We start from the raw sequence: 27,495 nt of genomic DNA on the forward strand, positions 1-27,495 counted from the left end.
AGGGACCGGCGAGCAGATCCGGAGCTAGTGGCCTGGACTGCCGGAGCCCGTAACACCAACTGTGCCCCCACCAACCACGGCCAGCCCGACATGGAGGGCGAATGCCGGGTGCTCTCTATTCAGAGCCATGTAGTCCGTGGCTACGTGGGCAACCGGGTGGCCATGTTCCCTCTGCAGGTACATGCTCCGCCACTTATATAACCCAGCCGGGCCGCTAGTGTGCAGGGCGGCGGGTTCGCGGCGTGGCCTCCCCTACTGATGACCTTGGTCCCCCTGCGGCCACCCTGGGGTTCCCATCCGGAACTGGGAGCGCTATGGACAGAGCCTGGCGCACGCAGGCTGGGGGCGTGTAGTACTCTGGAGAGCCTACGGTAGGGTAGTGCATGTGGCACACCTCTGCCCGACAGTGGTACACCTAAGGGTACCTGCTGCTTCAGGTTGCCTGGCCAACCGTGGGCCGGGCAAATCAAGTGATAAAATGCTGAACTGGGAGGATCCCTCCCCTGGGGATTCGGACAGCCTCTTGGTAGACACATGATCGCTCCCTGCTGAAATTCAGGTTCTGCTTCTGCCCACCCTGTGATCCTGGACAGGGGGAGGCTGAGTAAGGTCGCTGAGCCACACTGTGGGTTCGATCGCTCCTGGGGTGGCCTGTCATCTCTGTCATCTCTGGGATGGGGCTGGAACCACAGCCCTACACCTCCTTCACGCTTGCTTCTGTTCCTAAGAGACAGCACAGTTTGCTGAGTTTGGCTTTGGAAACAACCTGTTAGAAGGGCTGTAGCCTTGTCGTCTTCCCAGAGCCTCTCTCCTGTGAGGTGTGTAACGGATGAGGCTGTCTCTGATCATTTCTAGCAGGTAGTGAGTGCTTCCTGCTTGTGACCGGTTGGTTGCCCTTGGAGGGAACCCGGGTGCAGTGGGCATTAGTTAGAATGGGGGCCAGAGGCAATGTCAGGCTGACGGGCTGATTCCTTGCCTGGCTGATTCAGCAGGAAGGTTGGGCTGGCCTGGGCATCCAGGTGGTGGCCTCCTGCAATGTACCTTTTTGTCTGGTTACTTAGCAAGGTGGCAGGTCCCCGCTCCCCGTTCCACTCCTGTCCAGCCACTATAGTGACTCTTGGGAGATATTAGGGTGGAACAGCTGGCTACCATGGACATGCAGGAAGGATCTGGAAGGAAGACAGGTGGCCAGAATGGCATCTAAGGACAATGGAGGGCTGTCCTGAATCTGTCATGCTTGCCAGAAAAAAATAGAGCAAATGATTGTTATTGTACTACATAGGAGATCAACGTCTGTAGGCAAGGGCTGTTGCTGAGTGTTTGAGCCCCTATTGGTTGATAAGCAGAGGTTCACCCACACTGTCTAGTGTACCCATTCTTGTTGTACCCAGAATGCACCACTCTGGTGCTTCATGCTTTTTCCTTGTTATATATATGTTATGTGTATGAGTACATTGTAGTTGTCTTCAAACACCAGAAGAGGGCATCAGATCCCATTACAGAGGGTTGTGAGCCACCATGTGGTTGCTGGGAATTGAACTCAGGACCTCTGGAAGAGTAGTCAGTGCTCTTAACTGCTGAGCCATCTCTCTAGCCCGTGCTTCATGCTTTTAACCATTGCTCTCTGAGCTTCAGTCTCTTCACCTTGGGCAGAGGTGTGCAGGCCTGTGAGGCCCTGTATCTGGCATTGCTTGCCTCTTCTTCCACTTGCTGGTTCTCTTCCTCCACCTAGCACACTGTGCCTGGGTCCCCTGGCCTCTGTCCTCTAGACTACACCAAGGACTCAGTGTCCTTATTTAGGTTGAATTTATGGGGTTCCAAATACAAATGAAGGGAGCTCTTCTTAGCTTTCACCTCTAGAGGTGGTGCTTAAGGACCTGGGACTCCATACTGGTCCATGTGGGACTCTGCTACTCACCACACCTGCAGGGCCCTGGATAGGGAGGGGGAAACAGAAATGGAGAAGGACACTCTAATATAAAAAGCCTCAGGGAGCACAATGGGGCTGGCGCTGGCAGAGGCTGTGGTAGCCTGGGGCCAGCACTGTCCAGTCTTTGAGCGGCTGTTTCAAGAGGAACACCCCCCAAGTCCGGAGCTGTGCTCACTGGAGGCAGGGTGTGTATATTCTTACTGGACAACCTGGAGTGGGGAATCTCATTCACATTACTGAATATTGGAGGCAGAGCTAGAGAGGGAGAAGGTAGTCTTGGGCTGGGTCCCTGAACTTTGTCCCACTGCTAATCCTGGAAGGCCTCCTGGCAGAGGAGGCCGACTTGAGACTGACCCAGGTGCCCACTGGTCACACCATCAGGTGGCTGTCTATTCACACCAGAGGACTAGCTGGGGATGTTTCTGGACCTCCCCTGCAGACCCGTACCAAGCTCTAGATTAACTGGTACTGGGACTTCCAGAGTCCCTCTTGCTGGGCCTGCCTTATGCCTGTGGCTGGGGAGGACTCTCTAGCTTCTGCCATGTGTCACAGACTCACACACCTGGACCATCAGCCCTGGCTCCCCAGTGCTCCCTGCAGAGTCTCCTGGGCTCACCCTTCCAGTCTCCCACAGGCACCTGGGAAAAACAGACCCCCAAGGAGGCAGCAGAACCTTGCCCTGTTTTCATTTCTGCTTCTTGGCCCCAGGCCAGGCTATAGTGGCCAAGGGTGTCATGTGACCAGAGCCACAGGAGGTGGCTACCAGGTGGAATAATTCAAGATTTGCAGAGCAGGGAGAGGGTAAAGGGACAGTGGGGACAGGCTCCTGGTCTCCTGCCCTAACCCCTTCTCACTCAGCTCTGCCTCAGGGGAGTGCCTGGGAAGAGGGGATTTCCTGCTGGTGTGGCTCTAGCCTGTAGGGTGGGCAGGGAAGACAAGGGTGAAATCCAGTGTCTCTTGTTGCCTCCTCCCATCTGCTGGGCACCACCTTGTCTTGCTTCCTAGTTGTCTGTAGTTCTGAGGACTGAGCCCAGGGCCCTGGGAGTGTTAACTAACACTGAGCCTCTGCCCTTAGTCCTCTCTTCCCTCCCTTTTAAAACAATGTCTCCTCTTGTATGCCTGGCTGACCAAAGGTGTGGGGATTAATGATGTGTGCCACCATGCTTGGCTTCCTTGTTAAATGTTACTGGGGACAGAGCCCAGGGCATTTCTTACATAAATACATCCCCCTGTCCCCAGGTATACCTTCTATCCACTTCCTCCTGCAAGAGGCAAGCTTCAATAGCTTAAGGGTGTGTGAGCATGTGTGAGCATGTCCTCACATGTGTGAGCATGCACAGGAATGCACATGCATGTGCTGTGGGCTTCCTGCCTGAGTCCTGTGTGTATCTGCTGAGCCTTCCTGGCACAACGATTTCCCACCATGTTTCTCTCTCTCTCTCTCTCTCTCTCTCTCTCTCTCTTTCTCTCTTGATTTGTGTGTATGAGTGCTTTGCCTGAATGTTTATCTGTCATGAGCTTGCACAGTACCTGAGGAAGTGGGGAGCCTCCATGTGGATGCCAGGAGGTCCTTTGCAAGAATAACAAGTGCTCTTAACCACTGAGCCAACTCTCCAGCACATCCCACCCCTTTTATATGTATGTGTGGTTCGTGTTTCTATTCCATCTGCCTTCAGAGATGACTGTACCCTGCCTTCAGAGCAATCTGAAAATGGCCAAGTTTTAAGGTCTAGAGAAAGGCTGCAGATTTGATGTCTAGATGTCCCTTTGTAAAGGAAAGGAAGTGGCAGGGACTCAGGTCCCCAAGCTCTGCATATGGCTGTGGTCTTCTGAGCCATGTGGCTGTGACAGAGGAGTCATCTGGAGATGCCTCTCCTGCCCTGGCTTACCCTGTCTCCAGGAAAAGCAGTCTCTTGCATAGCTTAACTGAGGACAGCCCTGAGGCAGACAAGGCTTGGCCCACCCAGTGGCTGTGAGGTCCCATGGGTGAGAGCCAACCTATCCCCACTCACTCTGGGACATGAAGGGAGTTCATTCTGGGGACAGTGTGCAGGACGCCCTATGGTAGAGTGACCCTAGACCAGAGCAGGGGCAGAGCTCTGAGGCAGTGGCCTCTAGGGTGAACTAAGGCCACATTTTGCAACTCATATGGGGTCAGGATTGCTGTTTTGGCAGTCAGTCCTCCGGAAGCTCAGCCACTCCCAGCTGTCTGAGCCAGATGTGAGAACTGGCCAGCTGGGAGATGAGGTAATGGGATATCTCCTGTCCCTCTTGCTTCTCGGTGACCATCCAGAATGTATATTTGGGTTATCCAGTCTCAGAGTGACCTGGCAGGCTCACACACTGACAAGGTCGGCCTAAGGCTATAGCAGTGAGCTCAGCACAGCCCACTGCCCTTAGGGCTTCTTCACTGTGCAAACCCAACACAGGCAGACCCCAGCAGCTACACATGGTCCCTGGCTATGCCTGCCTAGCACTGTAATCCTGGCAGCCAGTGCTGTGAGCCAGGTTGGGGTGGATGCAGGACCTGGAGTGAGCTGGGTAGGAAGGGAGATGCTGTGTGTGATACTAGCTGTCTGGAAGCAGTTCAGCACGGACAGCAGAGGGCGTGGCTTGCCTGAGTCGGGAGGCTGATCAGTGAGCAGTGGTGGGAGGCAGGAAGGGATGTGTGACTTTTGACTGTTAGAATGCTCAGGGTGACAGCAGTCACAAGATGCTTGCCCAGCCTGCTTGCTGATTCCCATCTGTGAAAGGTTTAAGCATCAGCCTGGGACTGGTTGTCCAGGGCTGGAAACACCTGTGAGGCTCAGCCCGCCCCCCCCCCCTCCTCTCTGTCCTGTGTGTGGAAGAACCACACTGGAATATTCCAGAGCTCACCCTGCTCCTGCTGTGCTGAGCAGCTCCGCCTCCCTTGGGAGAGATTAGCTGAGCTGTTCCTCTAAGTGAGCCACGTCTGTGTGCGAGGCTTCAGGCTGCCTGTGCCTCTTTGCTGGAGGCTTGGTGATGCAGCAGTGGGGGCGGGCAAGGGGCTCCTGGATGTGCATCACTCGCCCACCGTAGCCACCCTAGCACAGGACACGTCACTGCTGGAGAGGAGGGGGCGTGGCGGGGGCGTGGCCTGAGGGTTGCAAGAGGGCTAGGGGGAGGAGCCTGGTCTGGCAGCCAAGGGCTGCATGAAGCTGGAAAGGCGAGCTTCCCTTCTTGTGTTTTGACTTTCACTTTCCTCGGTGCCTCTTGCACTCCTCTGGGGGCGTTGGTGTCCCTAACAGTAGGAGTGAAGAAGTCTAACAGGCTGTAGTGGGGTGCTTTACCTCCGGGGACAGCCTGAGGCTTCTCCACAGATAGTGCTGTCCAGTTGACCCAATTGCAAGTCTCATTCATAGGCAGGTCATGAAGCCCTGCCTCCTGCTGGCCACGCTAGGCTGAGAGGCAGAGCCAAGACACAGAGTCTATAACCAGACTGAAATTCACCTATTAAGCTAGGCAGGACACTGAAACTCAGGAATCCTGCCCAGAGCTGGAATTGTGGGAGAAAGCTCCCGAATACAATACTGACTGCATAATCACCCCAGCTTGGCCTCTTTTTTAAAAAATAAAAGGTTTTCACACTGAGTGATGACTTCAGGTAGACTCTGAGGTCCACAACTTCAACTTGGTTTAGTGAGCGGCTGGGTGCTGAGGATGAAGAGCTGACCACACGGAGACTCAGCCTCTGCCCACAGTGTCTCAGGAGGCCCGCGTGTCCCTTTTGGATGATTGCCATAAGCCTTATGAGAGGCCATTCAGAGCAGCAAGCGGCTCAATGAGGTTGTTCTTGGGGACTTCAGCCCTGACTTGAGACGCTCTTTCTCTGGTTGACAAGGAAGGAGGAAGAGTTTGCTAGCTCTTGGAGTTTGTGGTGTGGTAAGACTGCTTAAGTTGACCTGCCCAGCTGGGTCTGGCTCTCATACCATCAGGGGTGAGTTGGAGACTAACATGGCTTTGTTTCCTAATCTGGACAGACAGATGCTTGTGGAGGGGAGGGGACACAGGGGGGTTCTTTGACCACCAGTGAGCCCCCTGGGGTGCTCCATGAATCCTTCAGTGCACCCAAGCAAGGGGGAGGGGCTGTCTCCGCCCTGGCCTTTTGGGCAATTTTCCTGAGTTACTGAACAAAGGAGACCCAAGTTCAGGCATGTGTGGCCCTGAAATGCAAACATCTGGTTGGCTTGGGCAGGTTCCTACCCTGTGGCCCTCCTGCCTGGGGGTATCTACCCCCTGGCTGGTCTCCTTGTTACCCTCTTCAAGTTGGGACTCTAGTCATGGAGGGGACCTGTGCTCTGGGTTTTAGGGGGTCACAAAAGACACTGTCACACTCTTCTTCTTGTCCTGCAGGTTTTGGGATTTGAGGTTGATGCCGTGAACTCTGTGCAGTTTTCAAACCATGCAGGTAGGATTTCAAGGTGGTCACCATGGCAGACCTGAACATGGCCTGTAACCTGGCCCTGGGGGGGAATTTGCCACTCCTTGAGGTGGGTGGGGGTTGGGGGATGGGTCCCAGAAGGACCACTCTGTGCAGGGCATACCCTCACACCCTCACACCATGCTGATTTGCATGCCCACTGTTCTGGAGCTGGCAGATGGGAAACCTCTCTTTGCCTCAGCTTCCTCCTGTGCTAACCTGGCAGTCATGGCACCTGCTGTGGCAGGGAAGCTGAACAGGTAAGTCTCAGCGTGTGCCACTGTGTCCTGCTGTAGTCAGCTGGTGACCTGCATGCTTGTGTGCTTTTCCACTGCAAAACCTTGTGCATGGGAGAGCCCCATGTGGGTCTAGACTCAGCACCAGCACCAGGGGAAGTGTGTGTGTGTGTGTGTGTGTGTGTGTGTGTGTGTGTTCTGGGAACCCAAAGACAGCACTGCTTATTGCTAAAGGGAACTGTACTCAGAAGCCACTTGAATTGTTTGGTATAAGTATGAGCTCCCCACAGCCCTGACCTGTGGCCTCTGGAGTCCATGGTGAGTGTAGCTCTCCTGTTCTCTGTGCTGGCAAGAGAACAAAGCCACTCTGGTGTTTAATAGTGCCTGTCCTGACATTGTTCTGAGCACAAAGGGGACTTTGGGAGCTCAAAGTGTCCCAGAGCAGCCCAGCTGGTCACCAGCAGGATGTAAAGTCTCAGAGAATTTAGCACACTTCTGAGTGTAATGGGTTTTAGACAGGGAGGGAAGATGGGAGCCTCAGGAGCTGAGAGTGGGCCTCCATGGTCGCTGGCTGCTCAGTACTGGTGCCTGTGCCTTTGAAGTCCCAGATGGCCCAGGGCCTCCAGTGAACTGGGTGGCCCCCATGGACTCTTACTGCTGCTTTGAGCACTGTTATGTGTGTTTAAATGAGATGGCTTGGATGTTGAGCAGTGGGGGTGAATTTAGTTCTAAGTGCATGCTGTGTGGGATCACCATCATTCTGGGTGGGATCACTGCCATGACATGGGGGATCACAGTCATGCTGTGCTCCAGTTGGTGCTCCATGGGCACTGGAAACACCTGAGAACCTTAGCGGGGCTGTGTGTGTACCCGGAAGGCCGGAGATGCTTTGGTGATATTCAGGGTATCAGTGGTTGGCCCCACATGGCATCTATATTTCTGTAGAGTGGGTGCCCAGGTGTTCTCCATCTCAAGAAGGGTCCCAGATACCTGGGGTCCTGGGCCACATCAAGCAGAAGGGCAGGTTGTATATCTTGGCCAGACTCATTTCTTCTTATTCATGCTTGTCCCTTGGTAGATTTGACCCAAGACATATTTTGGCAGGGATTTAATTTGTGGGAGAGAGAGAAAGAGTGGGAGGGGACAGGGTGAGCCCTTACCTGCCAGGGGTGTCAGGTGACTGTGACCCAGCAGCTTACCTTTGGCTAGAAACACATAAGAGGAGACTGGGAACCAAACTGGGCTCAGGGGTAGGGACCGTGTGGGCTGCCCTGAGATGTGTTGAATAGAGAAATAACGAATTGTGTGCCCATGACTTCCTATCCATGTCCCATCTCCTGGGACACTGGGTCTCTACTGTCCCGGACTGATTTGATAGGAACCAGGCTTGGGAGGGTACAGACCAGTGTTCAGCCCCCACAGTGTAGAATCAGCGTTGGTTTGGCTGTTAGGATCCTACTGAGGCACTGGGCCCAGAGCATCCAGTCTGGGGTCAAGGCCAGCCCTCAGAAGACCAGCTCACTGGGTCTCCTCAAGGAGGGGATCTGGCTGTCATCAGCTGAGATGGCCACCAGAGAAGCCTGGGCTCCCCTCATCCACACTTAGCGTGTTTTCTTCCTGCAGGCTATGCCCATTGGAAGGGGCAGGTGCTGAAATCCCAGGAACTGCATGATCTGTATGAAGGCCTCAAGGTGAACGGTGTCAACAAGTATGACTACGTGCTCACTGGTGAGTGTCCTGAAGGTCCTGGGGCAGGGTTCCCATCCTGCTGGTGACAGGGATAGGCCCAGATTCCCCTTGCTGGGCTCTTCCCGGGTTCCTGCCTTCCTTCTGGAAGGTAATGGTGTGCCCTAGGCACTAATACACCTTAGCAGCATCCTGAGAGAGGAAGGAGCGTGTTGGAATACTGCCAGGTAGTTTGGTTGAGGTTGACGTGCTTCTTCCTAGAACATATTCATCTGTCAAGATTTAGGTTGTATATTCTAAGTGTTGAGTCTATGTATTTAGTGTGTGTAGCGTGTGCGTTTTCATGCTGGAAACAGACACCATTTGACCAAGGTAACTAGTGTAAGAACAAGATTTTTTTTTTTTTCGAGACAGGGTTTCTCTGTGTAGCCCTGGCTGTCCTGGAACTCACTTTGTAGACCAGGCTGGCCTCGAACTCAGAAATCAAGAACAAGATTTAATTGTGGCTAACTTACAGTTTCAGAGATTCAGTTTAGTATCATCAAATTGGGAGTATGGCAATGTCCAGGCAGACATGGTGCAGGCAACACTGAGCTGAGAGTTCTACCTCTTGTTCTGAAGGCAGCAAGGAGAAGCCTGGCTTACACATGGCTAGGAGGAGGGTCTCAAAACTCATCAGCACAGTGACACACTTCTTCCAACAAGGCCACACCCACTCCAACAAGGCCACCCCACCCCCAACAAGGCCACACCCACTCCAACAAGGCCACACCTCCTCATAATGCCACTCCCAAGGCCAAGCATATACCAATCACCACTTTGTGTGTCGGTGTCCACACAACTGCACACACACACACACACACACACACACACACACACACGATGCCACAGCATGCGTAGGGAGTTCAGAGTACAATTTGTGGGTGTTGGTTCTTTCAACTGTGTGTGTCCCAGGGATTGAATTTAGATTTTCAGATGTCACAGCAAGCATTTATACTCCATAAGCCATCACAATGGCTGCCATTTAGTTTCCTGTAGCAGGTTAAGAGTGCCATGTTTTGTTTTGGCTGGGTGTGGTGCTACACACCTAAAATCCCAACTGTTAGACAAGTGAGGCTCTGTAAGGGCTAGCCTAGTCCACATAGTGAGTTCTAGGTGAACCAGAGCTTCATAGTGAGACCCTGCCTCCAAAAATAAATGATTAAATAAAAGTTTGTTTATGTATATACATGTTTTGTGTGCATATACATCTACACCCCAGAGGAGGGCACTGTATCCCCTGAGAATACAATTATAAACAGTCGTGAGCTGCCATATAGGTGTTGGCAGTTGAACTCAGGACATCTGGAAGCTTAGCCAGTGCTCTTAACCACTGAGCCAACTCTCCAGTCCCTAAATAAAAAAGTTTTAGAGACACAGGGCCTGATGAGATGGCTCAGTGGTTAAGAGCACTTACCACTCTTGCAGAGGACCCAGGGTCAGTTCCCAGCACACACACACACACACACACACACACACACACACACACACACACACGATAGCTCAAAACCATAGGTAACTCCAACACCAGAAGCTTTGACACCATTGCTGACTTCTGAGGGCTCATGCTCACAGCCAGTGATGGACATACACTCAGGCACGCACACATACACATAAAATAAACATTTTTTTGGAATGATATGTCTTGGAGATTCAGTTATGTGTCAGTTATCTATTCTCCCATCCATCCAAGCACCTCACGTACTTCTGGGATCTTCCTGTCTTCCCTCCTTTGGGAAATTTCTGTTTTCCCTAACCACAGCATCTGGCCTGTCCCTGCACAGATGCATGCTTGATTTGATGGTACCTGTGACAGGAGATGGTCTGGTGGTCATCGTGCCTTGTTTTGAGTGGATAAACCTGGATTTTCCCTCCCAAGGTTACACGAGAGACACATCCTTCCTGGCCATGGTTGTGGACATCGTGCAGGAGCTGAAGCAACAGAACTCCAGGCTCATGTACGGTGAGAGCTGAGCCATGTTGTCCTTTTCCACAGTGTGCCCCAGGCTGCTCTTACCCTTGGGTTGGGATGGTTCAGTCTCCTGTCTTCTGGTCACAACCTCTAAGGAGGAGTGAGTACAGGCCTAGCAGAAGAATTGGGTGACCCTAGGGTCCATAAGAAGGAAGGGTCAAGGCCAGCGGTGATGCAATGCTCCTTTAATCCCAGCACTTGGGAGGCGGCAGATAGAGAGGCCATTCTCTGTGAGTTCAAGGCCAGCCTGCTCTACAGAGTGATTTCCAGGATAGCCAGGGTTGCACAGAGAAACCTTGTCTCAAAAAAAAAAAAAAAAAAAAAAAAAAAAGGCTTATATATGGTGAGAATGAGAGGTCTGATCATAAAGGGGATGTAGGTTGGGTTGATGCCCCCAGCAGGGTAAACTGTTGTGGGGGTTGAGGGGTGGTGACAAAGTGCAGACAACATATCTAGTTTGTCTGCATAGGATGGGTGGCATTACCCTGGCTACCAGGCAACACTAGTCTATGCACCACATGGAACAGACACAGTGTTACCAGATTCGTAGTCCAAGGCTGGATCCTGAGTGCCAGTCTCCTAAGTGTGCACAGTGGACCTGTCCCCGAAGGCCAATAGCCCATTGCTTTGTCTGTGCACTGCACTGTGGGCCAAACAGAATGTGCTTGAACCTGGGAAGATACTGTGAGACCTGGGTTTAGCATTCTCTCAGGCAAGGTGGAGGGCATGATGCCAGTCCAGGTGACCTGAAGTAAAGTGTTCTTGAGACAAAGGGGTGAGCAATAGTGAGTTAAATGTGAAATTACCCCAAGGACCTAATTGTCTTGGCAGAAAAGTACAAGATTCTAGGGAACACATTGTTCTGTCTAACCGTATGCATTGTAATATATATTTTTTAAGATTGAGGGACTAGGGGGCTGGAGAGATGGCTCAGTGGTTAAGAACACTGACTGCTCTTCTAAAGGTCCTGAGTTCAATTCCTAGCCACCACATGTGTTGCGGTCCGAGCTACCCCACACTTGGGGGCCAAAAATGTTGGGGACCGCTCTATCAGTGTTGGAACCTGCACTGCCAAAAGCCTTGGGGGCTAAGTTGTTAGAGCCCACACTGCCCCAAACTGCTCCGGTCTGCAGGTCGGGGTTCAGCAAGAGAGAGAGTGAGGACGGACTCGAAGAATGGAGACCAGACAGAGTGTGATTCAATCCTGTTTATTCTTCAGTCTCTCTTCCTAGTCCAAGTCCCAAGTCTTGAGTTCCTAGTTCCTAGTTCCTAGTCCCTAGTGCCTCCAAGCTCCAAGTTTCCAGTTCCAAGTTCTAGTGCCTAATGCCTAAATCCAAGTTCTTCCTCCAAGTGCCAAGTGCCTAATACCTAATAATAATTGCCTGTCTCGAGTCTCAAGTGCCTACTGTCTAATGCCTAGTTGCTTTCTTCTGTCTCAAGTGCCTAATACCTAATAATAATTCTGTCTGCCTCTGCCTTTTATATGTCTCACTTCTAAGCCATGCCTTTAAGTCACGCCTTTAATCATGCCCTTAGGTATAGTCTCTGAATCTGATCTCTAAGTCATGCCCTTAAGTCACACACCTTTAAGTCTCACACACCCAAGGGAAAATCCTGGGTATCTAAAGCAAGATATTATCAGAGTGTGCTCAGCTGTTGTAGGCTGTTGCAATCAAGTCTCTTGTCAGGGTAAATGGCTCAAGATGGCTTCAAGGATGATAGCCGCCTTCTGTCGGCTCCCCACACACATGGTGGCTCACAACCATCTGCAATGTGATCTGATGCCCTTTTCTGGTGTGTCTAAAGAAAACTATAGTGTAGTCATATACATCAAATAAATAAATAAAAAAAAAAAAGAAAGAAAGATTGAGGGACTAGGGATGTGGCTTGGTTGATAGAGCCTTGGATGGGGCTCAGCATATGTGAAGCTCCCGGCTCCATCCCTAGGACCACAGAAACGGAATGTGGAGGTCTACACTGTAATCCCAGTACTCAGAGTGTAGGAAGTTCAAGGTCAGCTACATAGTGAGTTCAAAGCCAGCCAGGGCAAAATGAGACCAACGGTAATACTTTTCTTGCAGACGCTCAGAGTTCAATTCCAAGTCCCTACTCTGGTGGCTCACAGCTGCCTGTAACCCCGTTACAGGTGATCTCATGCTCTGACCTCCTGTTCATCTGCACACATGCTGCGTGCACATACATACATGCAGGTACAGATGTACATACATATAGGCACAGACTCATACACATCAAATAAAGCTTAAAAATTAAAAAAAAAAATGAGATACTTGCACCATCTAGGATAGTGTAATAAAAACGCATAAAAGCAGTGGCAGAACAGAAACAGCAAGTGTTGGTGAGACTGTGGGAGCTCGGAGTCGGCACTGCCACTGCTGATGCGAATGTGAAATGGGCGGTCGCTATGGAAACCTGTCTGTCGGTTAAGAGAGAGAGTTGGATGTGGAGCTGGGCATGGTGTGCGTGCCTGCATTCTCAGTTACATGGAAGGCTGAGGCAGGAAGATTGTATGTCTAAGGATATCCTGGGCTACACACTGAGACCCTGTCCCAAATAACAAAGTAAAAGAAAATGCAGACTGTGCATATCTGTCGTTGGAAGCCACAGCAGCTGCTGACCAGATGTTCTATCCCCGCAGTGTGTGACCCTGTGATGGGCGACAAGAGGAACGGGGAAGGCTTCATGGTGAGTGGACGCACACCGCTGTTAACCTGTGGTCTGTCATCTGCTTTGAACCGAGTGTGGGTCCCCTTCCCAGGTAAACCAGTGTGGCCCCCCCCATACAGGCAGGTGTGCACCGTATGTGCCTGCATAGGCTACCCACATGTCTCTCTTCTGTACCTGATAATGCTGGCTGTAGGGTCCCTGAAGAGCTATCCTTCATGCTTGGTGGCACGGTGATATGTTCCAATAACTTTTTCCCAGAGTACCTAGATTCAAGATACTGTGTTAGGTTCAAAGAAGCAGAAGCCCTGTAGCTAAGCTAATAAGTTTTGTCTGGTTTTGTACTTGGGCGTCTAACCCAGGGCTTCTCACATGCTAGCCAATTAAATGGCTTGCCAGTGAAGTGAGTGCCTGACACCAAACATAGTCCTTTGAGAGCTTTTCGTGATTCCATGATCAGACCCGAGTCTAGGGGGTTACACTGTGCAGGTGGCCCCATTTATTATTATTTTCCATTTTCTGCCAGACAGTAGGTGTCCATCTGGGTAGAACCTTGAATCTCCAGGTTCCTCAGCAACTGGAAGCAACTCAGAACCCTGGACCACACACCAGTGCTGAAAAGCATCATGGGAGCAAACAATTATTTCTGTGTCACGTGGGACTCAGATGTCAGGAACCAGACAGTGGGCATCTGTAATCCTAGTTACTTGTGGGGCTGAGGCAGGAGGAATGGAAGTTCGAGGCCTGCCTGAATCCAATTTTTTTTTTCCCCTTCCCTTCTCCCTCTTGCTCTGGGCCCCACTCGATCCAACCCTGCTTTCCTCTAGCCCAAAGTACATGGTAGCTGTCTTCAGACACCCATATGAGGGCATCAGATCTCATTACAGATGGTTGTGAGCCACCATACAGTTGCTAGGATTTGAACTCATGACCTCCTGAACAGCAGTCGGTGCTCTTAACTGCTGAGCCATCTCACCAGCCCCTGAATCCAATATTTTTTCTCACTGTATCTTTGATTTATTCAAATAGACTATCTCTATTTGCTCTCTGGAATTTAGCAGATTTTAATAGTTTATACAGCAGGCTTCTTTTCTTCTGTGAAAAGCATAGTCTAGAGAGAATTACACAGGGGTTTTTTTTTGTTTTTTTGTTTTTGTTTTTTTTTTTTTTGAGACAGGGTTTCTCTGTGTAGCCCTGGCTGTCCTGGAACTCACTCTGTAGACCAGGCTGGCCTCGCACTCAGAAACCTGCCTGCCTCAGCCTCCCAAGTGCTGGGATTAAAGGCGTGCGCCACCACTGCATGGCATCCAAATTTTAAAGAGACACTTGGAGGTATAGACCATGCTTGCCTGACAGGCACAAGGCCCTGGGTCGATCCTCAGCATGAAAGTAATAAGAAAAAAAGTTAAAGATAGTTCTGAGCTGGCTTTGATAAGTCACACCTGTGATCCCAGGACTTGGAAAGGAAACAGGATTGCTGTGAGTTCTAGGCCAGCCTGGGCTACAGAGTAAGAAGCCAAATGGGGCTTGGGGGTGGGGGAGAGGTACTGTTTTGTGGAATTCTTCACTGATAACTTAAATCAACAATGAGATGACCAGGAGTGGGTTGGGTCACAGGCATGTCTTCCATGGGGATGAGACACCCCAGAACTCAGGCTACCAGAGCTAGGTGGGCCCTGGTCCCAGCTGGCAGAGCCTGAGGGCCTGTTGTTGCCTAAGTCATCCTGTGCTGTCCTGGGTTTAGCTCCCTGTCTCCCTTCCTCCCTTCTTGGTTCTGGTGAGCTGAGGCCTTCCCCTTTTGCCCCAGGCCCTTCTCTTCCTTGGTGACACCCTTCTCTGTCCCTGTCACCCCTGACTCGGGTCTGCGGGTCCTGAGTTGTGTATTTCCTCATGGTGGCAATGTCAGGTGTCCCCTCGGGATTTGGGCTTTGCGATTGTCCCCCGCTGGTCTCCTTCCATGTGAGTGAGCCTCCTCCTTTGTCTCCTGTGCTCTCCAGTATGTGCCCCAGGACCTGCTTCCCGTGTACAGGGACAAAGTGGTTCCGGTGGCAGACATCATCACTCCCAACCAGTTTGAGGCTGAGTAAGTAACCACATGGCCAGAAGGACCAGATGCCCGGGAGCCCTGCATATGTCACATGTGCCCTGGCAACCCCACATCTGCCCCTCATGCCCCTAGGTGGCCCTTAGAAAGCCTGGCCTGCACTAGACTGATCATGTCACCCTTGCCTGTAAACCTGGACCCTGACCCTGCACTGGGTCCACTGCCTGTCGGGAATGGCGCGCACTCTTTCCCTCTCGTTCTTGGTCCATGATCTGTTGGCCCACAGTGGCACCCTGCTGGTGAGATGCTCCAAGGAGGGAAAGAGGAGGTCATCCATGTCCAGCTGAGGGCTGATGTGGCTGGGATTCTCAGGTGGAGCTGCGGGCCCCAGGTCTCGCTCAGAGCTCAGCACACATGGCCCTGATTAGCTAAAGAGCCAGCTTCCAACAAACTGCCAGTTACCCAGCCTGGCAGGGCACAGGCCTCTCTGCTTTGTGAGCAGGATCTTGAAAGCTGTGTATGCACCCACTGCTGGCGGTTGTTAGACCGAGCAGCTGAAGGTTCCAGCCCTGAGTCCTTCCCAAGTAAGGGATGGCATCTCTTTGAGGGTCCTGTGCTGTCAGCCAGTCAAGGCAGGCGGGTGGGAGTGTTGATCAATGGGGCCATCAGAGTTCTAAGAACATTGGTTAGCTGATTGTTGCTGTCGTGGGGGTCACACTCTGGGTGTTGTAAGTGGCCGTTTTCCAATGGTGATATCTATAGGAATGCAGTTTGGAATCTCATCATGCATGTAATTTCCCTTATGACTATTGGTTCTCAACCTGTGGGTCATGACGTTTTGGGGTCGCATATCAGATATTTACATTACAATTCATAACAGTAGCAAAACCACAGTTAAGAAGTAGCAATGAAATAGTTTTATGGTTGCGGGTCTTCACAGGAGGAGCTGTATTAAGGATGGTAATGATTAAGAAAGTTGAGAACCTGTGCTTATAACACATTTGACCTTCCCAATGTCTCCCAGAATGTCACGGCCGCCTCACCTGGTTCTCATGGCCAGTATGTGCTGTGATGGCTCCCTGTAGGCCTGTGGGGATGTAGGTCAGGCGTCAGCATGGCTGTACTGTAGAGTCTGGCTCACCCCTCCTGTCTGGGTTCCAGGTTGCTGAGTGGCAGAAAGATCCACAGCCAGGAAGAAGCATTCGAGGTAAGGAGAGCTTCGCACACAGCCCTACTCACGGGAAGGAGACAGACCCTGTCTTCAGGAAGGGATGAGCATCTGAGGGATACTGACCTCTGACCCCGGGTGTGATAAAAACAACTTGTCACTGACTGATACCTCTGTCAGCTCTACTCTCAGTCCACCATATGTCTGCGACCTGCCGCTGCCATAGTAGAGTTCTCTCACAGCTCTGGGGTCTGAAAGTCCAAACTGCAGGGGCAGGCAGGGTGTACCCCCTCTGTGGCCCCAGAGGTCCTGCCTTTCACCTCTAGCTTCTTCTGTGAGTGTGCTGTATTGCCTTGTGGCTTCAGCTGCCTAGTGACACAGTCTACTGTCACCATGTTTTATAGGACAGAAGTCATCTTTCTAAGATTCTGAGTCTGCTGCCCACACAGCTGTGGCCTCAGCTTACAGTGTGTCTTTTCACAAATCAGCCCAGAGCAATTACTGTGTGTGTAGTGAGTGCCTACTGTGTGCCAGGCACTGTGTAAGCTCTAGACATGATCTCATCCATTGAGCCCCACAGCCCGAAGTGTGCCAGCCACCTGAGTCACCATCATGTCCCAACACTGTTCTGGTTACCTTCAGTCCACACCATCATACCCAGAAACAAGCAGCCGCCAGAAAAGAGCCACCCAGGAGCCTGTGGTGGCAGCTCCTCACTTGGCCTGGAAGTTACCTGTGTCCAGAGTTGATAAGACATCATCTATTTTTGATTTTGGGGTTTGTTTTGTTTTGGTTTGGTTTGGTTTGGTTTGGTTTGGTTTTTCAAGACAGGGTTTCTCTGTGTAGCCTTGGCTGTCCTGGATCTCACTCTGTAGACCAGGCTGGCCTCGAACTCAGAAATCTGCCTGCCTCTGCCTCCCAAGTGCTGGGATTAAAGGTGTGTGCCACCACTGCCCTGTTGACATTATCTTTTTTCTAAAGACATACCTATCTGTATCTTAGGCATGTTTTCCTGTCTGTGTATGTGTGTACCATGTGTGTGTCTTGTATCCTCAGAGGCAGAAGAGGGTATCAGATCCCTTGGCACTGGAGTTAAGGACAGTTGAGAGCTACCATGTTGGTGTTAGTTACTGACCCTGAGGCCTCTGCAAGGCAGGTAGTGCTCTTAAGTGCTGTTCCATCTGTCCAGCCCCTTGATGGGTAGCTTCAGTGTGAGCAGCTCCACACACCAGTGTGGCCACCCTGTCAACTCTGTGTCCTTAGAGACTACAGTGTGGCTGGGTGGTGGTGGCGGCGCACGCCTTTGATCCCAGCACTTGGGAGGCAGAGGCAGGCAGATTTCTGAGTTCCAGGACAGCCAAGGCTAAACAGAGAAACCCTGTCTCAAAAAACCACTCCCCCACCCCCCCAAAAAGAGACTACAGTGTGTGTGGTATAGAGTCCCGGTTTGTGGTCTCCTTCTGTGAGTGGGCGGTGCCTACATTCGCATCCTGATCCACTTGTATAAGCACTCGAGGGTGTGCCCTCTGAAAATGGCAATGCAGACTGAGGCGTCTGTCAGGTTTAAACCAGCTTGAGCCAGGTGTCAAGTCTCACAGTACTTAAAAGAAAGGTGCAGTGAAATCTCTCTTAGTTCAAGACCAGCCTGGTCTACATACCAAATTCATGTCAGCCGGGACTTTATAATTTAATATAATATAATGTAATATAATATATGACCCTCTGTCTCAATCAGTAAACAAACAGTATCAAGCAAGCCAGCTTAGAGAGAAGCTTGATCCTCTTTGGATAGGATGAACTTCCTGGGTCCTAAGGAGTTGGGGTGCGTTCCCCAAGCTTCCTCATTCTCCACCCTTGACTCTCAGTGGTATGGCTGAAGGTGGCTGTGCCCTGGCTTGGCTTTGTGTCTGCAACGTTCCAGGTTCTCTGGAAGCCCATCAAGCATTCTGGGCATGCCTGGCTGCTCAGTCTTTAGTTGTAGAGAGGACAGTGGCCTACCAGGGCCTGTCCTCCTGTCTCTCGGGAAGCTTGATCATCAGGAAGAGCCATGGTGTGTGGATGTGCTGACACTCTCCCTTGCTGCCCGCAGGTGATGGACTTGCTGCACTGTATGGGTCCTGACACTGTGGTCATCACCAGCTCTGACCTGCCCTCCCCACAGGGCAGCGACTACCTGATCGCACTGGGCAGCCAGAGGATGAGTAAGTGCCTGTCCTATGTGCTCTCTTGTGCTTCTGGGCCCATTGGTTTATATGGCCCATGGCATTCAGGCGTCAGAGGATGCTTGGGGCTCAGTAGAGAGAAGCTCATGCTCGGTCAGCAAGGGGCGGCGGGAGTTCCTCTTGCCCCTCAGGAGAGTCAGGCAGACCGAAGGCAGACTCAAGACAGGCCTCTGTGGAGCCAGATGGGGCTGGATGGGTTATTGGGGACATGACAGACTCACCCACCCTCAGTCACTGGATGCTCAGGTATCCATGCGGTGCTTGAATTAGCAAGTTCTCATGTCTCCTGAGCTACCATCCTGTGGCCTATTCCAGAGGCCAGCTGTGTCTGGCTTCTGCAGCCCAAGTGGCCAGAGGGTGAAGATATCTGTTGGGCTGTGGTGATTCCTTATACAAGCAGCACCTGAGTGAATTGTTTGAACAGTGTTACAATGCACAAAGCTGAGCCACAGGCTGACAGGATCCCCAAGTTCACACCCATTGCTCCAGTGAGCATTCTGGATGCAGAAGGGTGTAGGGATGTGTATCTGAATGTTACTGCACTGCACACATGCGTGAACACACTAGTGCATTCAGGCAGTCCCTGGCACACTGAGTGTGTACCACTGTGCTGGTGTCATCTTCTAGGGACCAGTGTTTCACTCCCCTTTGGGACAGTGGAGGCAGTGAGGGTTGGTAATGACAGTCCTGACACATGGAGTCCCAGAGCTACTGAAGGATGCCACACCACTTCTATGTGACCTTCTGAAGGATGGGCAGTGCTGACCTTCCTGTCACTTCAGAGATGTGGGGACAAGTGGGCTGACAAGTTCTTTCTGTAGGGGTCACCCTTGTCTGGCTGAGAAGTTTCAGACTCAGTGACCTGGCTTATGTCCTTCCCCAGGGAAGCCTGATGGCTCCACAGTGACCCAGCGTATCCGGCTGGAAATGCACAAGGTGGACGCTGTCTTTGTGGGCACCGGGGACCTCTTCGCCGCCATGCTTCTGGCGTGGACACACAAGCACCCAGACAATCTCAAGGTCAGTTGTACCTGTTGCTCCTCCCCACAATTCCCTCTGCTCTCCTGGTACAGAAATAGTGTACTATGGTTCTAACCTTCAGAGCGAGGACAGGGGTGTTGGAAGATACTTCATCTGCATACTTAGGGGTTAGGGACTCTAGGGGAAAATCTTATAAGGTCAAACAAGGAATGAGGCCAGATAACTGTGTAGGTAATAAATCCTTACTAAGGCTGACAGTGGGGTAGCCAACTTTCTAGTGCCAGGTTGGGAAAAGGGAGGGAGCCAACACCTGCCTTCCTCCTATGAGATATTAGGGTCGGCACTCTCCTTAACCATTCCCCCATGTATCCTGGCCTTTAAGGTCCCACAGCATAGAAAACACACAAAGTAAAAGAACACAAGGGCTGGTGAGATGGCTCAGTGGTTAAGAGCACTGATTGCTCTTCCGGAGGTTATGAGTTCAAATCCCAGCAGCCACATGTTGGCTCACAACCCTCTTATGGGTGTCTGAAGACAGCAACAGTGTACTTACACATAGTAAATAAATAAAAAAGAAAAAGAACACAAAGTTGGAACAGTTCCTACCCCCAGTGTTGACTGTCCTAGCCCTGAAGATGGCTACCCACAGCCTTGATGTCCCTCACTGTGAAGGACATGGTTGCATAGCTGGGTGAGGGCTGCCCTTCCGTTAGACTAGGAGGGGGAAGAGAGGATCAGCAGTCACCTAGAGGAGGCAGTTAGATGTGAGGACCTGAAGTGGGTTCCCTGGTCTGTCCCAACACCCTCCTACCCAGGTCTGACCACATCTCTGACTCCTTGTCTTTATGATGGAGAGGGAGACAGGCTCTCAAGTGTGGAGTCCTTTGAAAACCCCGAATTTAAGCCTAGCATGCTCACTCCCTTTTCCCTGTAGTGGCTCTCTGCCTCCTGCCTCCCTCAGGGCAAGCCAGACTTGCCCTGTTTAATTGGCAGCAGTCGGGGTTCCTTTGTACAGAGCAGCAGAAGTTTGGCAGCTCTCATCCAGAGAAGCCTCACTGTGGGGCTCTAAAGTCCAACCCTGGCTCTTCCAATCCCTGTCAGGGAACTCGAGTGTCTGGGTATTAGCAGAGTCCCCCCAGGCCTCAGGCCATGAGCTCAGGGTGGGCCAGAGCTCTTTCCTTTTTACAGTCTAAAACTAATTAATCCCAGGAATTGTAGTTAAGCGCCTGCTGTGTGCCAGGTGTGCCCAAAATTGACAAGTCCCAAGGTCAACGATGACCCATCCAATGATGCATCTCAGTCCACAGGGAAGTAGTTAATTAGCATACAGTACCTGCCTGGCTCTCTCTCCACTGCTGTAACAAAATACCTGAGATTCTTTATAAAGAGGAAAGGTCTCAGAAATGTCTGCCCCATATGAGCTTGCCTTGTTGCTTTGAGGCCTGTAGCTATGCATCATGGTGGGATCCAAGAAGCAAAGACCTCCCATCAGGCCCCACCTCCAGAAGCTGTCATCCCTCCAATAGCACCCCAGGTAGAGGGCCTAGCCTCTAGCATGTGTTATGGGGACCCTCCAGGTACAGCCTGATGCAGAAGCATCTGACTGGGGGCTATCCTGCAGTCAGGCCAGTAAGAGCCCAGTGGTGTCCAGTGTGGGTGTGAGGGACAGTGAGGCCAGCTCCCTGGCAACTGAGATGCTCAGCAGGTAGGCCACAGCCTCTGTCCTCTCCACAGGTGGCCTGTGAGAAAACAGTGTCTGCCATGCATCATGTCCTGCAGAGGACCATCCAGTGTGCAAAAGGTACCTGCCAGTGCTCTGCCTTCCTTGGGGGTAGTCCCTGCCTAGAGGTGGGCAAGAGGGAGGGGGAGCTCTGCCTCCCAGCCTCTGCCTCCTGCTGCCTGTTAGAAGTGAGGCAGCAGGGGGCAGTGTGGAGCCCTTCCTGAAGCAGGAACTCAGAACTGTGGGAGGAGGATGTCTCAGGTTCCATGCAACCTGCTCTGACCTTCCCTGTGTTCTGTAGCCGAAGCAGGAGAAGGACAGAAGCCCAGCCCGGCTCAGCTGGAGCTGAGGATGGTCCAGAGCAAAAAGGACATCGAGGACCCCGAGATCGTCGTACAGGCCACGGTGCTGTGAGGATCATGCACGCTCGCCCTGACACGCAGCGAGCTGAGGTGTCTGTCTCCATCCCTGTGAAAAGCTGTAACGTCTGCCTTAGAGCCGTGACTGAAACTTGACATTGTGTTCCTTCCTGAGGGTCGGGTCTCAGCCAGTCTCTATCGTGAAAATGTGCCATTGTGCTATTTTTTTTTAAAAAATGACAAAGCCGTTGTAGAAATATGTGATTCAGACCCATGGCCCCTTCCCCAAAGGCTCTGGGCCTCTGACTGCCTCCTGTTGCCTCATAGGTATGTGGAAGGTAGGTGGGGGAGGCCTGCCTGCTGCCTCTGGATCTTTCTTTCTGTTGGCCACTAGCTGCCATTGTCCCATGTGTCTACACAACCCCTGATTGTGTATAGACTCTGCTCCCTGTGTCTTTAAAACCGGGTTAGGTCTTAACCGTTGGCATCTGAAGAATCCGCCAAATATCTTCATTGCCATTTTGGTCCTTCCCTTGTTCCTGCATTAGAGTTTCTGTGTGTCTCTGCTGCTCTTTGGGTGACATCTCGAATGTCAGATATATGCAGCTGTTGGACTGTGTGGAAAGGTTTCCTATTCTCATGGCTGGGTAGGCTCACAAGCATGTGGTCACTGACAGGAACCTTGTAAGGAAGCAGAACATTCCAGAGCATCTGCAGCCACCTGGGCCTCTGCAGGTTCTCCTGTCACTTGGGAGCAAATTCTAGGAAACTGACCAACATGGTGTTGGGCTGCTGAGCGCAGGGCAGCTTGGGAGTTCAGGGAAGTTGTCCACACTGGGCTTGTGTGAGTGCTCACCCAGGCCTGCAGGGCTGTCCGCTGGCCGTGGACCTGCCACATGCTGCTGGACTGGACATTGCTGAACAGGGGTTTGGACAGACAGGGAAGGAGAGGCAGAGATGCCTCCTGCCCCCTGGTGGCATACTTAAGTACTGGTTTCTCTCCTCCTCCACCCCCTTTTCTGTATTCTGTGCCCACTTTATTTTGAGGAGCAAGAGGCCCTTACGTGAAGCCAGTTAGCTGTCTGCCTTCTTGGAAGGTCTCTACAGATCATATTGGCATTGTGCATGCAGGGGTGTCCCTTACACCCCAGCTGGAGACTGTGATATGTCCCTTTGCCTATACTGCTCAAGGGTGAATTTCCTGGCTCTGCTTCCCAGAGCTTAAGGTCCCTAGTCATGTCTGTGAGTTTGGGCTTTTCACTCACGATCTCTCTACCCACACCCATCTCCCTGCTCCTCAATCCTTGAGATGTGTATCCTCTGAGAAGCCTAAGGAGAACTGGGAGGCTGAAAGAGGTGGAGAATAGATCCTGCCTCCCTCTCTCCCAGAAGCATAGTGCCTCCATGGACCTCTGAGTGCCACAGCCTGTCACCCCATTAAAATTCCCCAGATAGAAGAGATGCTGGCCCATGTCACCTGAACCAGCCCATAGTCGGAGGTGCCTGTTAAGCTATTTACAACTTTGAAGGAAGCAGAAAACTGGTCTCTCTCTCTCTGTCTGTCTCTCTCTCTCTCTCTCTGTCTCTCTCTGTCTCTCTCTCTCTCTCTCTCTCTCTCTCTCTCTCTCTCTCTCTCTCTCTCTGTTTCTTTCTCTCACTGACACACACGCGCACAATGTAACTTTAAATGTTATTTTGACCATCAGTACCCCAGGCCAACATTAGCTAGCTCTCTGCTTGCCATGTGTCCAAGCCTGGTCCCAATGTTGCACCCCTGACCCCACAAAAAAGGAAAGCAAAGGCAGCAGGTTAAAGGTGAGAATGAGCCTCGGTTTCCCCAGGCTTAGGACAGAACAAGCCCACCACTGCCTCACAGAGAGCAGAGAACCCCTTGCCGGCAACTAGGGAAAACGTCCTTTTCTCTTCCAGTGTTGAGACTGAACTGAGAGAGGTGGCCCAGCTGGCAAAGTACTTGCTAAGCAAACACGAGGACACAAGTTCGATCCCCACCACCCAAGTGTGGCTGTGCAGGGAAGTAGGGAGGTGGAGACAGAGCATCCCCGGGGCTCACCTGACAGCCAGTGTGTTCATATGGGTGATCTCAGGTTGGATGCAGAGACCCAGTCTCAAAACAGAAAGTGGAGAGCAATTTAAAAAAAGACCCCACATGTTGAGCACAGGCTTCACACACAAGAAAGGGATAATGGCAGGCATGGGGCTGAGGACAGCCTGTGTGGGAGAGATGAGGAAGTACCCTCTGGCAGAGTAGAACTGCGTGTGGCCATTTTATATGTCTGAAGAACCACAACAGGAAGTCTTAGCCCAGAGCTGATGGGGGTGGGGAGGACACTTTCTTGCTAACAGCTGGCTGACTTCTGTGTGTCCCCCTCCTCCCATCCCTCCTCTGAGAACTTCCTCTAACCCTGGACTTTGGTGTCATCTCACTTGTCCTATCTGCTTTGAGCTAACAGGACAGGCACAGAGGCTGTGTCCAAGGCATGTGACTAAGAGGAACCCATTAGTGCTTTGAGCTCGGGCACTGGCCCTGGGCAGAAGGCTTTCCAAAGAACTGTCTGCAGCCCTGCCAGCCTGCAAGCAGAGGCCCTGGCCCCCCAGTATCCAAACCAGGATTGGCTTTTACTTTCACTCTCCAGAGTTCAGTGATGAAATAATGTGTTTGGAGATGAAGCCCAGTGTTGCCTGCTTCCTGTTGGGGATTTGATTCTGTCTTAGAACTTCTCCTTCAACCTCCTGGCAGACTAAGAAGGAATTCCCAAGTATGATTCTTCTTACATCTCTGCCTGCTCCTGTTAGATAATCCTCGGCCTCTGTCTACTTTTGCAGTATGTTAATGGTTGTGGAAATGTCCTTTTCTTTAACTGTGAGAGCCCACTTTTTAAAAGCTGCTCGATTTTTCAGTGGGAGTGGTCTTGGCTTTGTTGAGCAGAAGTGGGGATTTGAAAGTTGGGGACCATGCGCCCCACAGGCTGCGTTCTGGTATGACGTCACCACCACCATCTGAGATGCGATGTGTTAGATGAGGCTTTAGAGGTCAGGCTGTCTCCTGTCCTTGTTGAGGAAGGCAGGGCCTCTGGAAGGTACAGGTTGTCCAGAGCAGCGCTGAGGCTTTGCTGTGTTCCTGGGCAGCTCCTGGGACAAAGTACCCAGCTCCTGTTACTTCAGACCTTACACTGTAAAGTGAAGGAAAAGAGTAGTGAATGTATTTTTGTCTCCAAGCTCTCTGCTTCCTTACATCCCTTTAGGGAAATCACTAACTTGAAATTTTAAGCCATACTTAGGTGGTTCTTACATGCCAGATGACCACAGGCTGGGCCTACGTGCCTGTGCTAGCCCCTCCATGCACCTTTCTTCTGTGGCAGGGTATACACCTGGACCAGAGGGGGCACTGGAGTTTGAGTTGAGTGAACAGACAGGGACCCAGGCTTTGGTGGTGTGCCCTTCAGAGGGTGTCCCAGCCCAGTGCCCCTTTTTATTACTGCCATCTGGGGTGCCTCTCTTCCAGTCATCCATGCAGCTACCAGCACTGAGAGGCCCTGGAAAAGCATTTTCTCTCCATGTGACAAATGGGTGCTGACCACGGGACCCACCAGTGGATGCTAAGAAAGGGTGTCCCCGCCCCCAAGGGGCAGTTCTGTGTGAGGTTACAACAAATCTGTAGGCTCTGTAGGGACACCATTGAGCTAAGGAAGGTTTGAACCTGGTCCAGCAGGTCGGAATGAATGGCACTCCCCAACCCCCTGAATGATGGAGACGTGCCCTGGGGTGGAGGTGCAGCTGGACATGCATGTGCCAGACCTGTTGCTTGTCCACACTTTCTGTGACAGCTGCAGATGGCTGGCAGGTTCCAGTAATGTGGAACCAGAGAGGCTCCAGTAATGTGGAACCAGAGAGGTTACTGCCTCGACTTGCACACACTCTCAGCATCCACTAGCAGGGGGCGCAGTGGTGCAGGAGCAGTGTCAGAAGCCCAGGAAGATACTGGTACCAGCAGATTAAACAGCAGTCATCCTGCCAGGAGATTTGGTTGGTTGTTTTTTACTGTGTAAATCTTTCTGTTAGGACTCAGACTTAGCATTGTGCAACACCTCACAGTAACTGAGAGCTCAGTGAGTCCCCAGTCCTGCCTGACAATCCCGGAAGCCATTGTTTGGTCAGCATGACTAGAATTGATGGTTTGTAAATATCGGTGCATTTTGCAATGTTTGTGTTTTCTTGATGCAGATACTTTCTTTTTTTCTTTCTTTTTTTTTTTTTTTTTTTTTTTTTTTTTTTTTTTTTTTGGTTTTTTGAGACAGGGTTTCTCTGTGTAGCCCTGGCTGTCCTGGAACTCACTCTGTAGACCAGGCTGTCCTCGAACTCAGAAATCCACCTGCCTCTGCCTCCCAAGTGCTGGGATTAAAGGCGTGCGCCACCACTGCCCGGCGATGCAGATACTTTCTATGGAAAGATTAATATAAAATGATTTCTGTATGCCATATTTTCCCTTCACCGCACCCTCGTGTGTTTAATTTGCTTAAAACCTGAATTTAATGTGTAATTTTAGATTTAACAGTATTTAATTTTTATATGCTCATGGAAAATTTTTACCTGGCATGGTGATACGCACCTACAGTCTAGTACCCTAGAACTGAGGCAGCAGGATAGCTATGTAGTAAGACAGCCACACTTGAACACCCTCCCCCCCCCCCCCCACACACACGGAATTACCTCTGGAATTATTTTTTCTTTCCTTTTTCCTTTCTTCCTTCTTCTCTCCCTCCTTCCTTCCTTCTTTTCTTTTTAAATTTCTAGTGGAATAAACACAAATTTAAGATTCTCTACTATTGAGCCAGGCAGAGAATGTCCCCAGAGCAGGAGTCTTCATCTCCCACGTATTGCCTTCCCTGCCTGTGGCTGGGCTCTGCCTGTGCCAGCATCTCCTCACTCCTTCCCCTGGCTCACTGTCAGGCAGGTTCTGGTCTTTGTGCAATAGGATACACATTCCAGGTGGAAAGGTCTCCCTGTTGCCATGGGATCCCCACCCTGTCCCTGTCAGCTCTTGAACAGCCAGCTAAGGCTGCCTCTGCCCTGAAGCTACAGATGGGTGGAAACAGGAGAGAGCCTGCTACTCAGACTTCCATGGCTGGAAGCTCCCAGAAGGCCTTGGGTATAACCTTGGCCATACCTCACTGCCCATCCTATAGGCCAGCAGGCCCCATGAAGGCAAGCTGAGGTGTTGGGTAAAACCATGTCTGCACCTCACTGCCTGCCTTACAGGGCTAGGCAGTCCCCCAGACAGGCAAGTAGAGCTGCCTTCAACCTTAGTGTGACCTGGGCTGGTGCTCTGGAAGCCTCTGAGCTACACTGTCACTGCAGACCCGGTTCACGCCTGACATGAGGAGGGTGACAGGACACAGTAGAGGACGCAGAGGCCTAGCACATCCTTCTCCCTCATACACCACAGAGCAGGATGGCCGAGGCAGTGTCCACTCAAAGCTCAGGCCTGAGCGATTGCCATGAGACAGCCAAGACCATTTCCTGGATGATGGTGGTGTGTGTGACGTCAGTGTTTTGTGAATGAAGGTGAATTCTTCATGAACAGAGCTCTTGAAGGATGAGACACGGGCGATATCACAGATGCTCTTAGCTTCATAGTTGCCCTTCCTGATGCAGAGGGATTTTGCCCATGTGTTGCAAACCTGGACCAATTGGAGGATGGGCTGCACCTGTGGGGCTGGCCCGACCCTACTAGTCCTTCCCAGAGACCACACTGCTGTGGAGGCCCCTGGCCTTTAGAGCAAAGCACAGTTGTCCCCACAGTCCCTGCTGCGCAGGAGGGGCATGCTCTGGGCCCAGGTGGTCTCCAGCCCCAGTCCCCCAGCCCTGTGTACTGTCCCCTTGTCCCCTATCAATGTGTTTGTGGACATGAGCACCTCTCAGCACTGTGTAGCTGTGTCTGTTTTGTGCTGGTCTGTTGTCTTCTCTGACTATCCACAAATAAATATTTTCATTGTA

At 51.6% G+C, this 27,495-nt stretch overlaps 1 protein-coding gene across 1 annotated transcript; it reads left to right on the top strand.

The window, feature by feature from the left end:
* On the top strand, positions 1–27,495 carry LOC117724891 (pyridoxal kinase-like). The gene is made up of 11 exons (XM_034524865.2): positions 1–177; positions 6,305–6,359; positions 8,231–8,335; positions 10,212–10,295; positions 12,961–13,007; positions 14,984–15,069; positions 16,192–16,237; positions 18,288–18,399; positions 19,304–19,440; positions 21,136–21,202; positions 21,423–27,495. The coding sequence occupies exons 1-11, from the start codon at positions 91–93 to the stop codon at positions 21,533–21,535; spliced, it is 939 nt and encodes a 312-aa protein (XP_034380756.1). The 5' UTR covers positions 1–90; the 3' UTR covers positions 21,536–27,495.

The sequence above is a fragment of the Arvicanthis niloticus genome, chromosome 20 (assembly GCF_011762505.2).
Source record: "Arvicanthis niloticus isolate mArvNil1 chromosome 20, mArvNil1.pat.X, whole genome shotgun sequence".
In the NCBI taxonomy this organism is placed as follows: Eukaryota; Metazoa; Chordata; class Mammalia; order Rodentia; family Muridae; genus Arvicanthis; species Arvicanthis niloticus.

Bases quoted from the DNA above. Each gene is read 5' to 3' on its own strand.
- LOC117724891 (XM_034524865.2), top strand. From the start codon at position 91: ATGGAGGGCGAATGCCGGGTGCTCTCTATTCAGAGCCATGTAGTCCGT. The intron at 6,360-8,230 runs GTAGGATTTCAA...TTCTTCCTGCAG, and splicing joins GCAGTTTTCAAACCATGCAG to GCTATGCCCATTGGAAGGGG. The intron at 8,336-10,211 runs GTGAGTGTCCTG...TTCCCTCCCAAG, and splicing joins GTATGACTACGTGCTCACTG to GTTACACGAGAGACACATCC.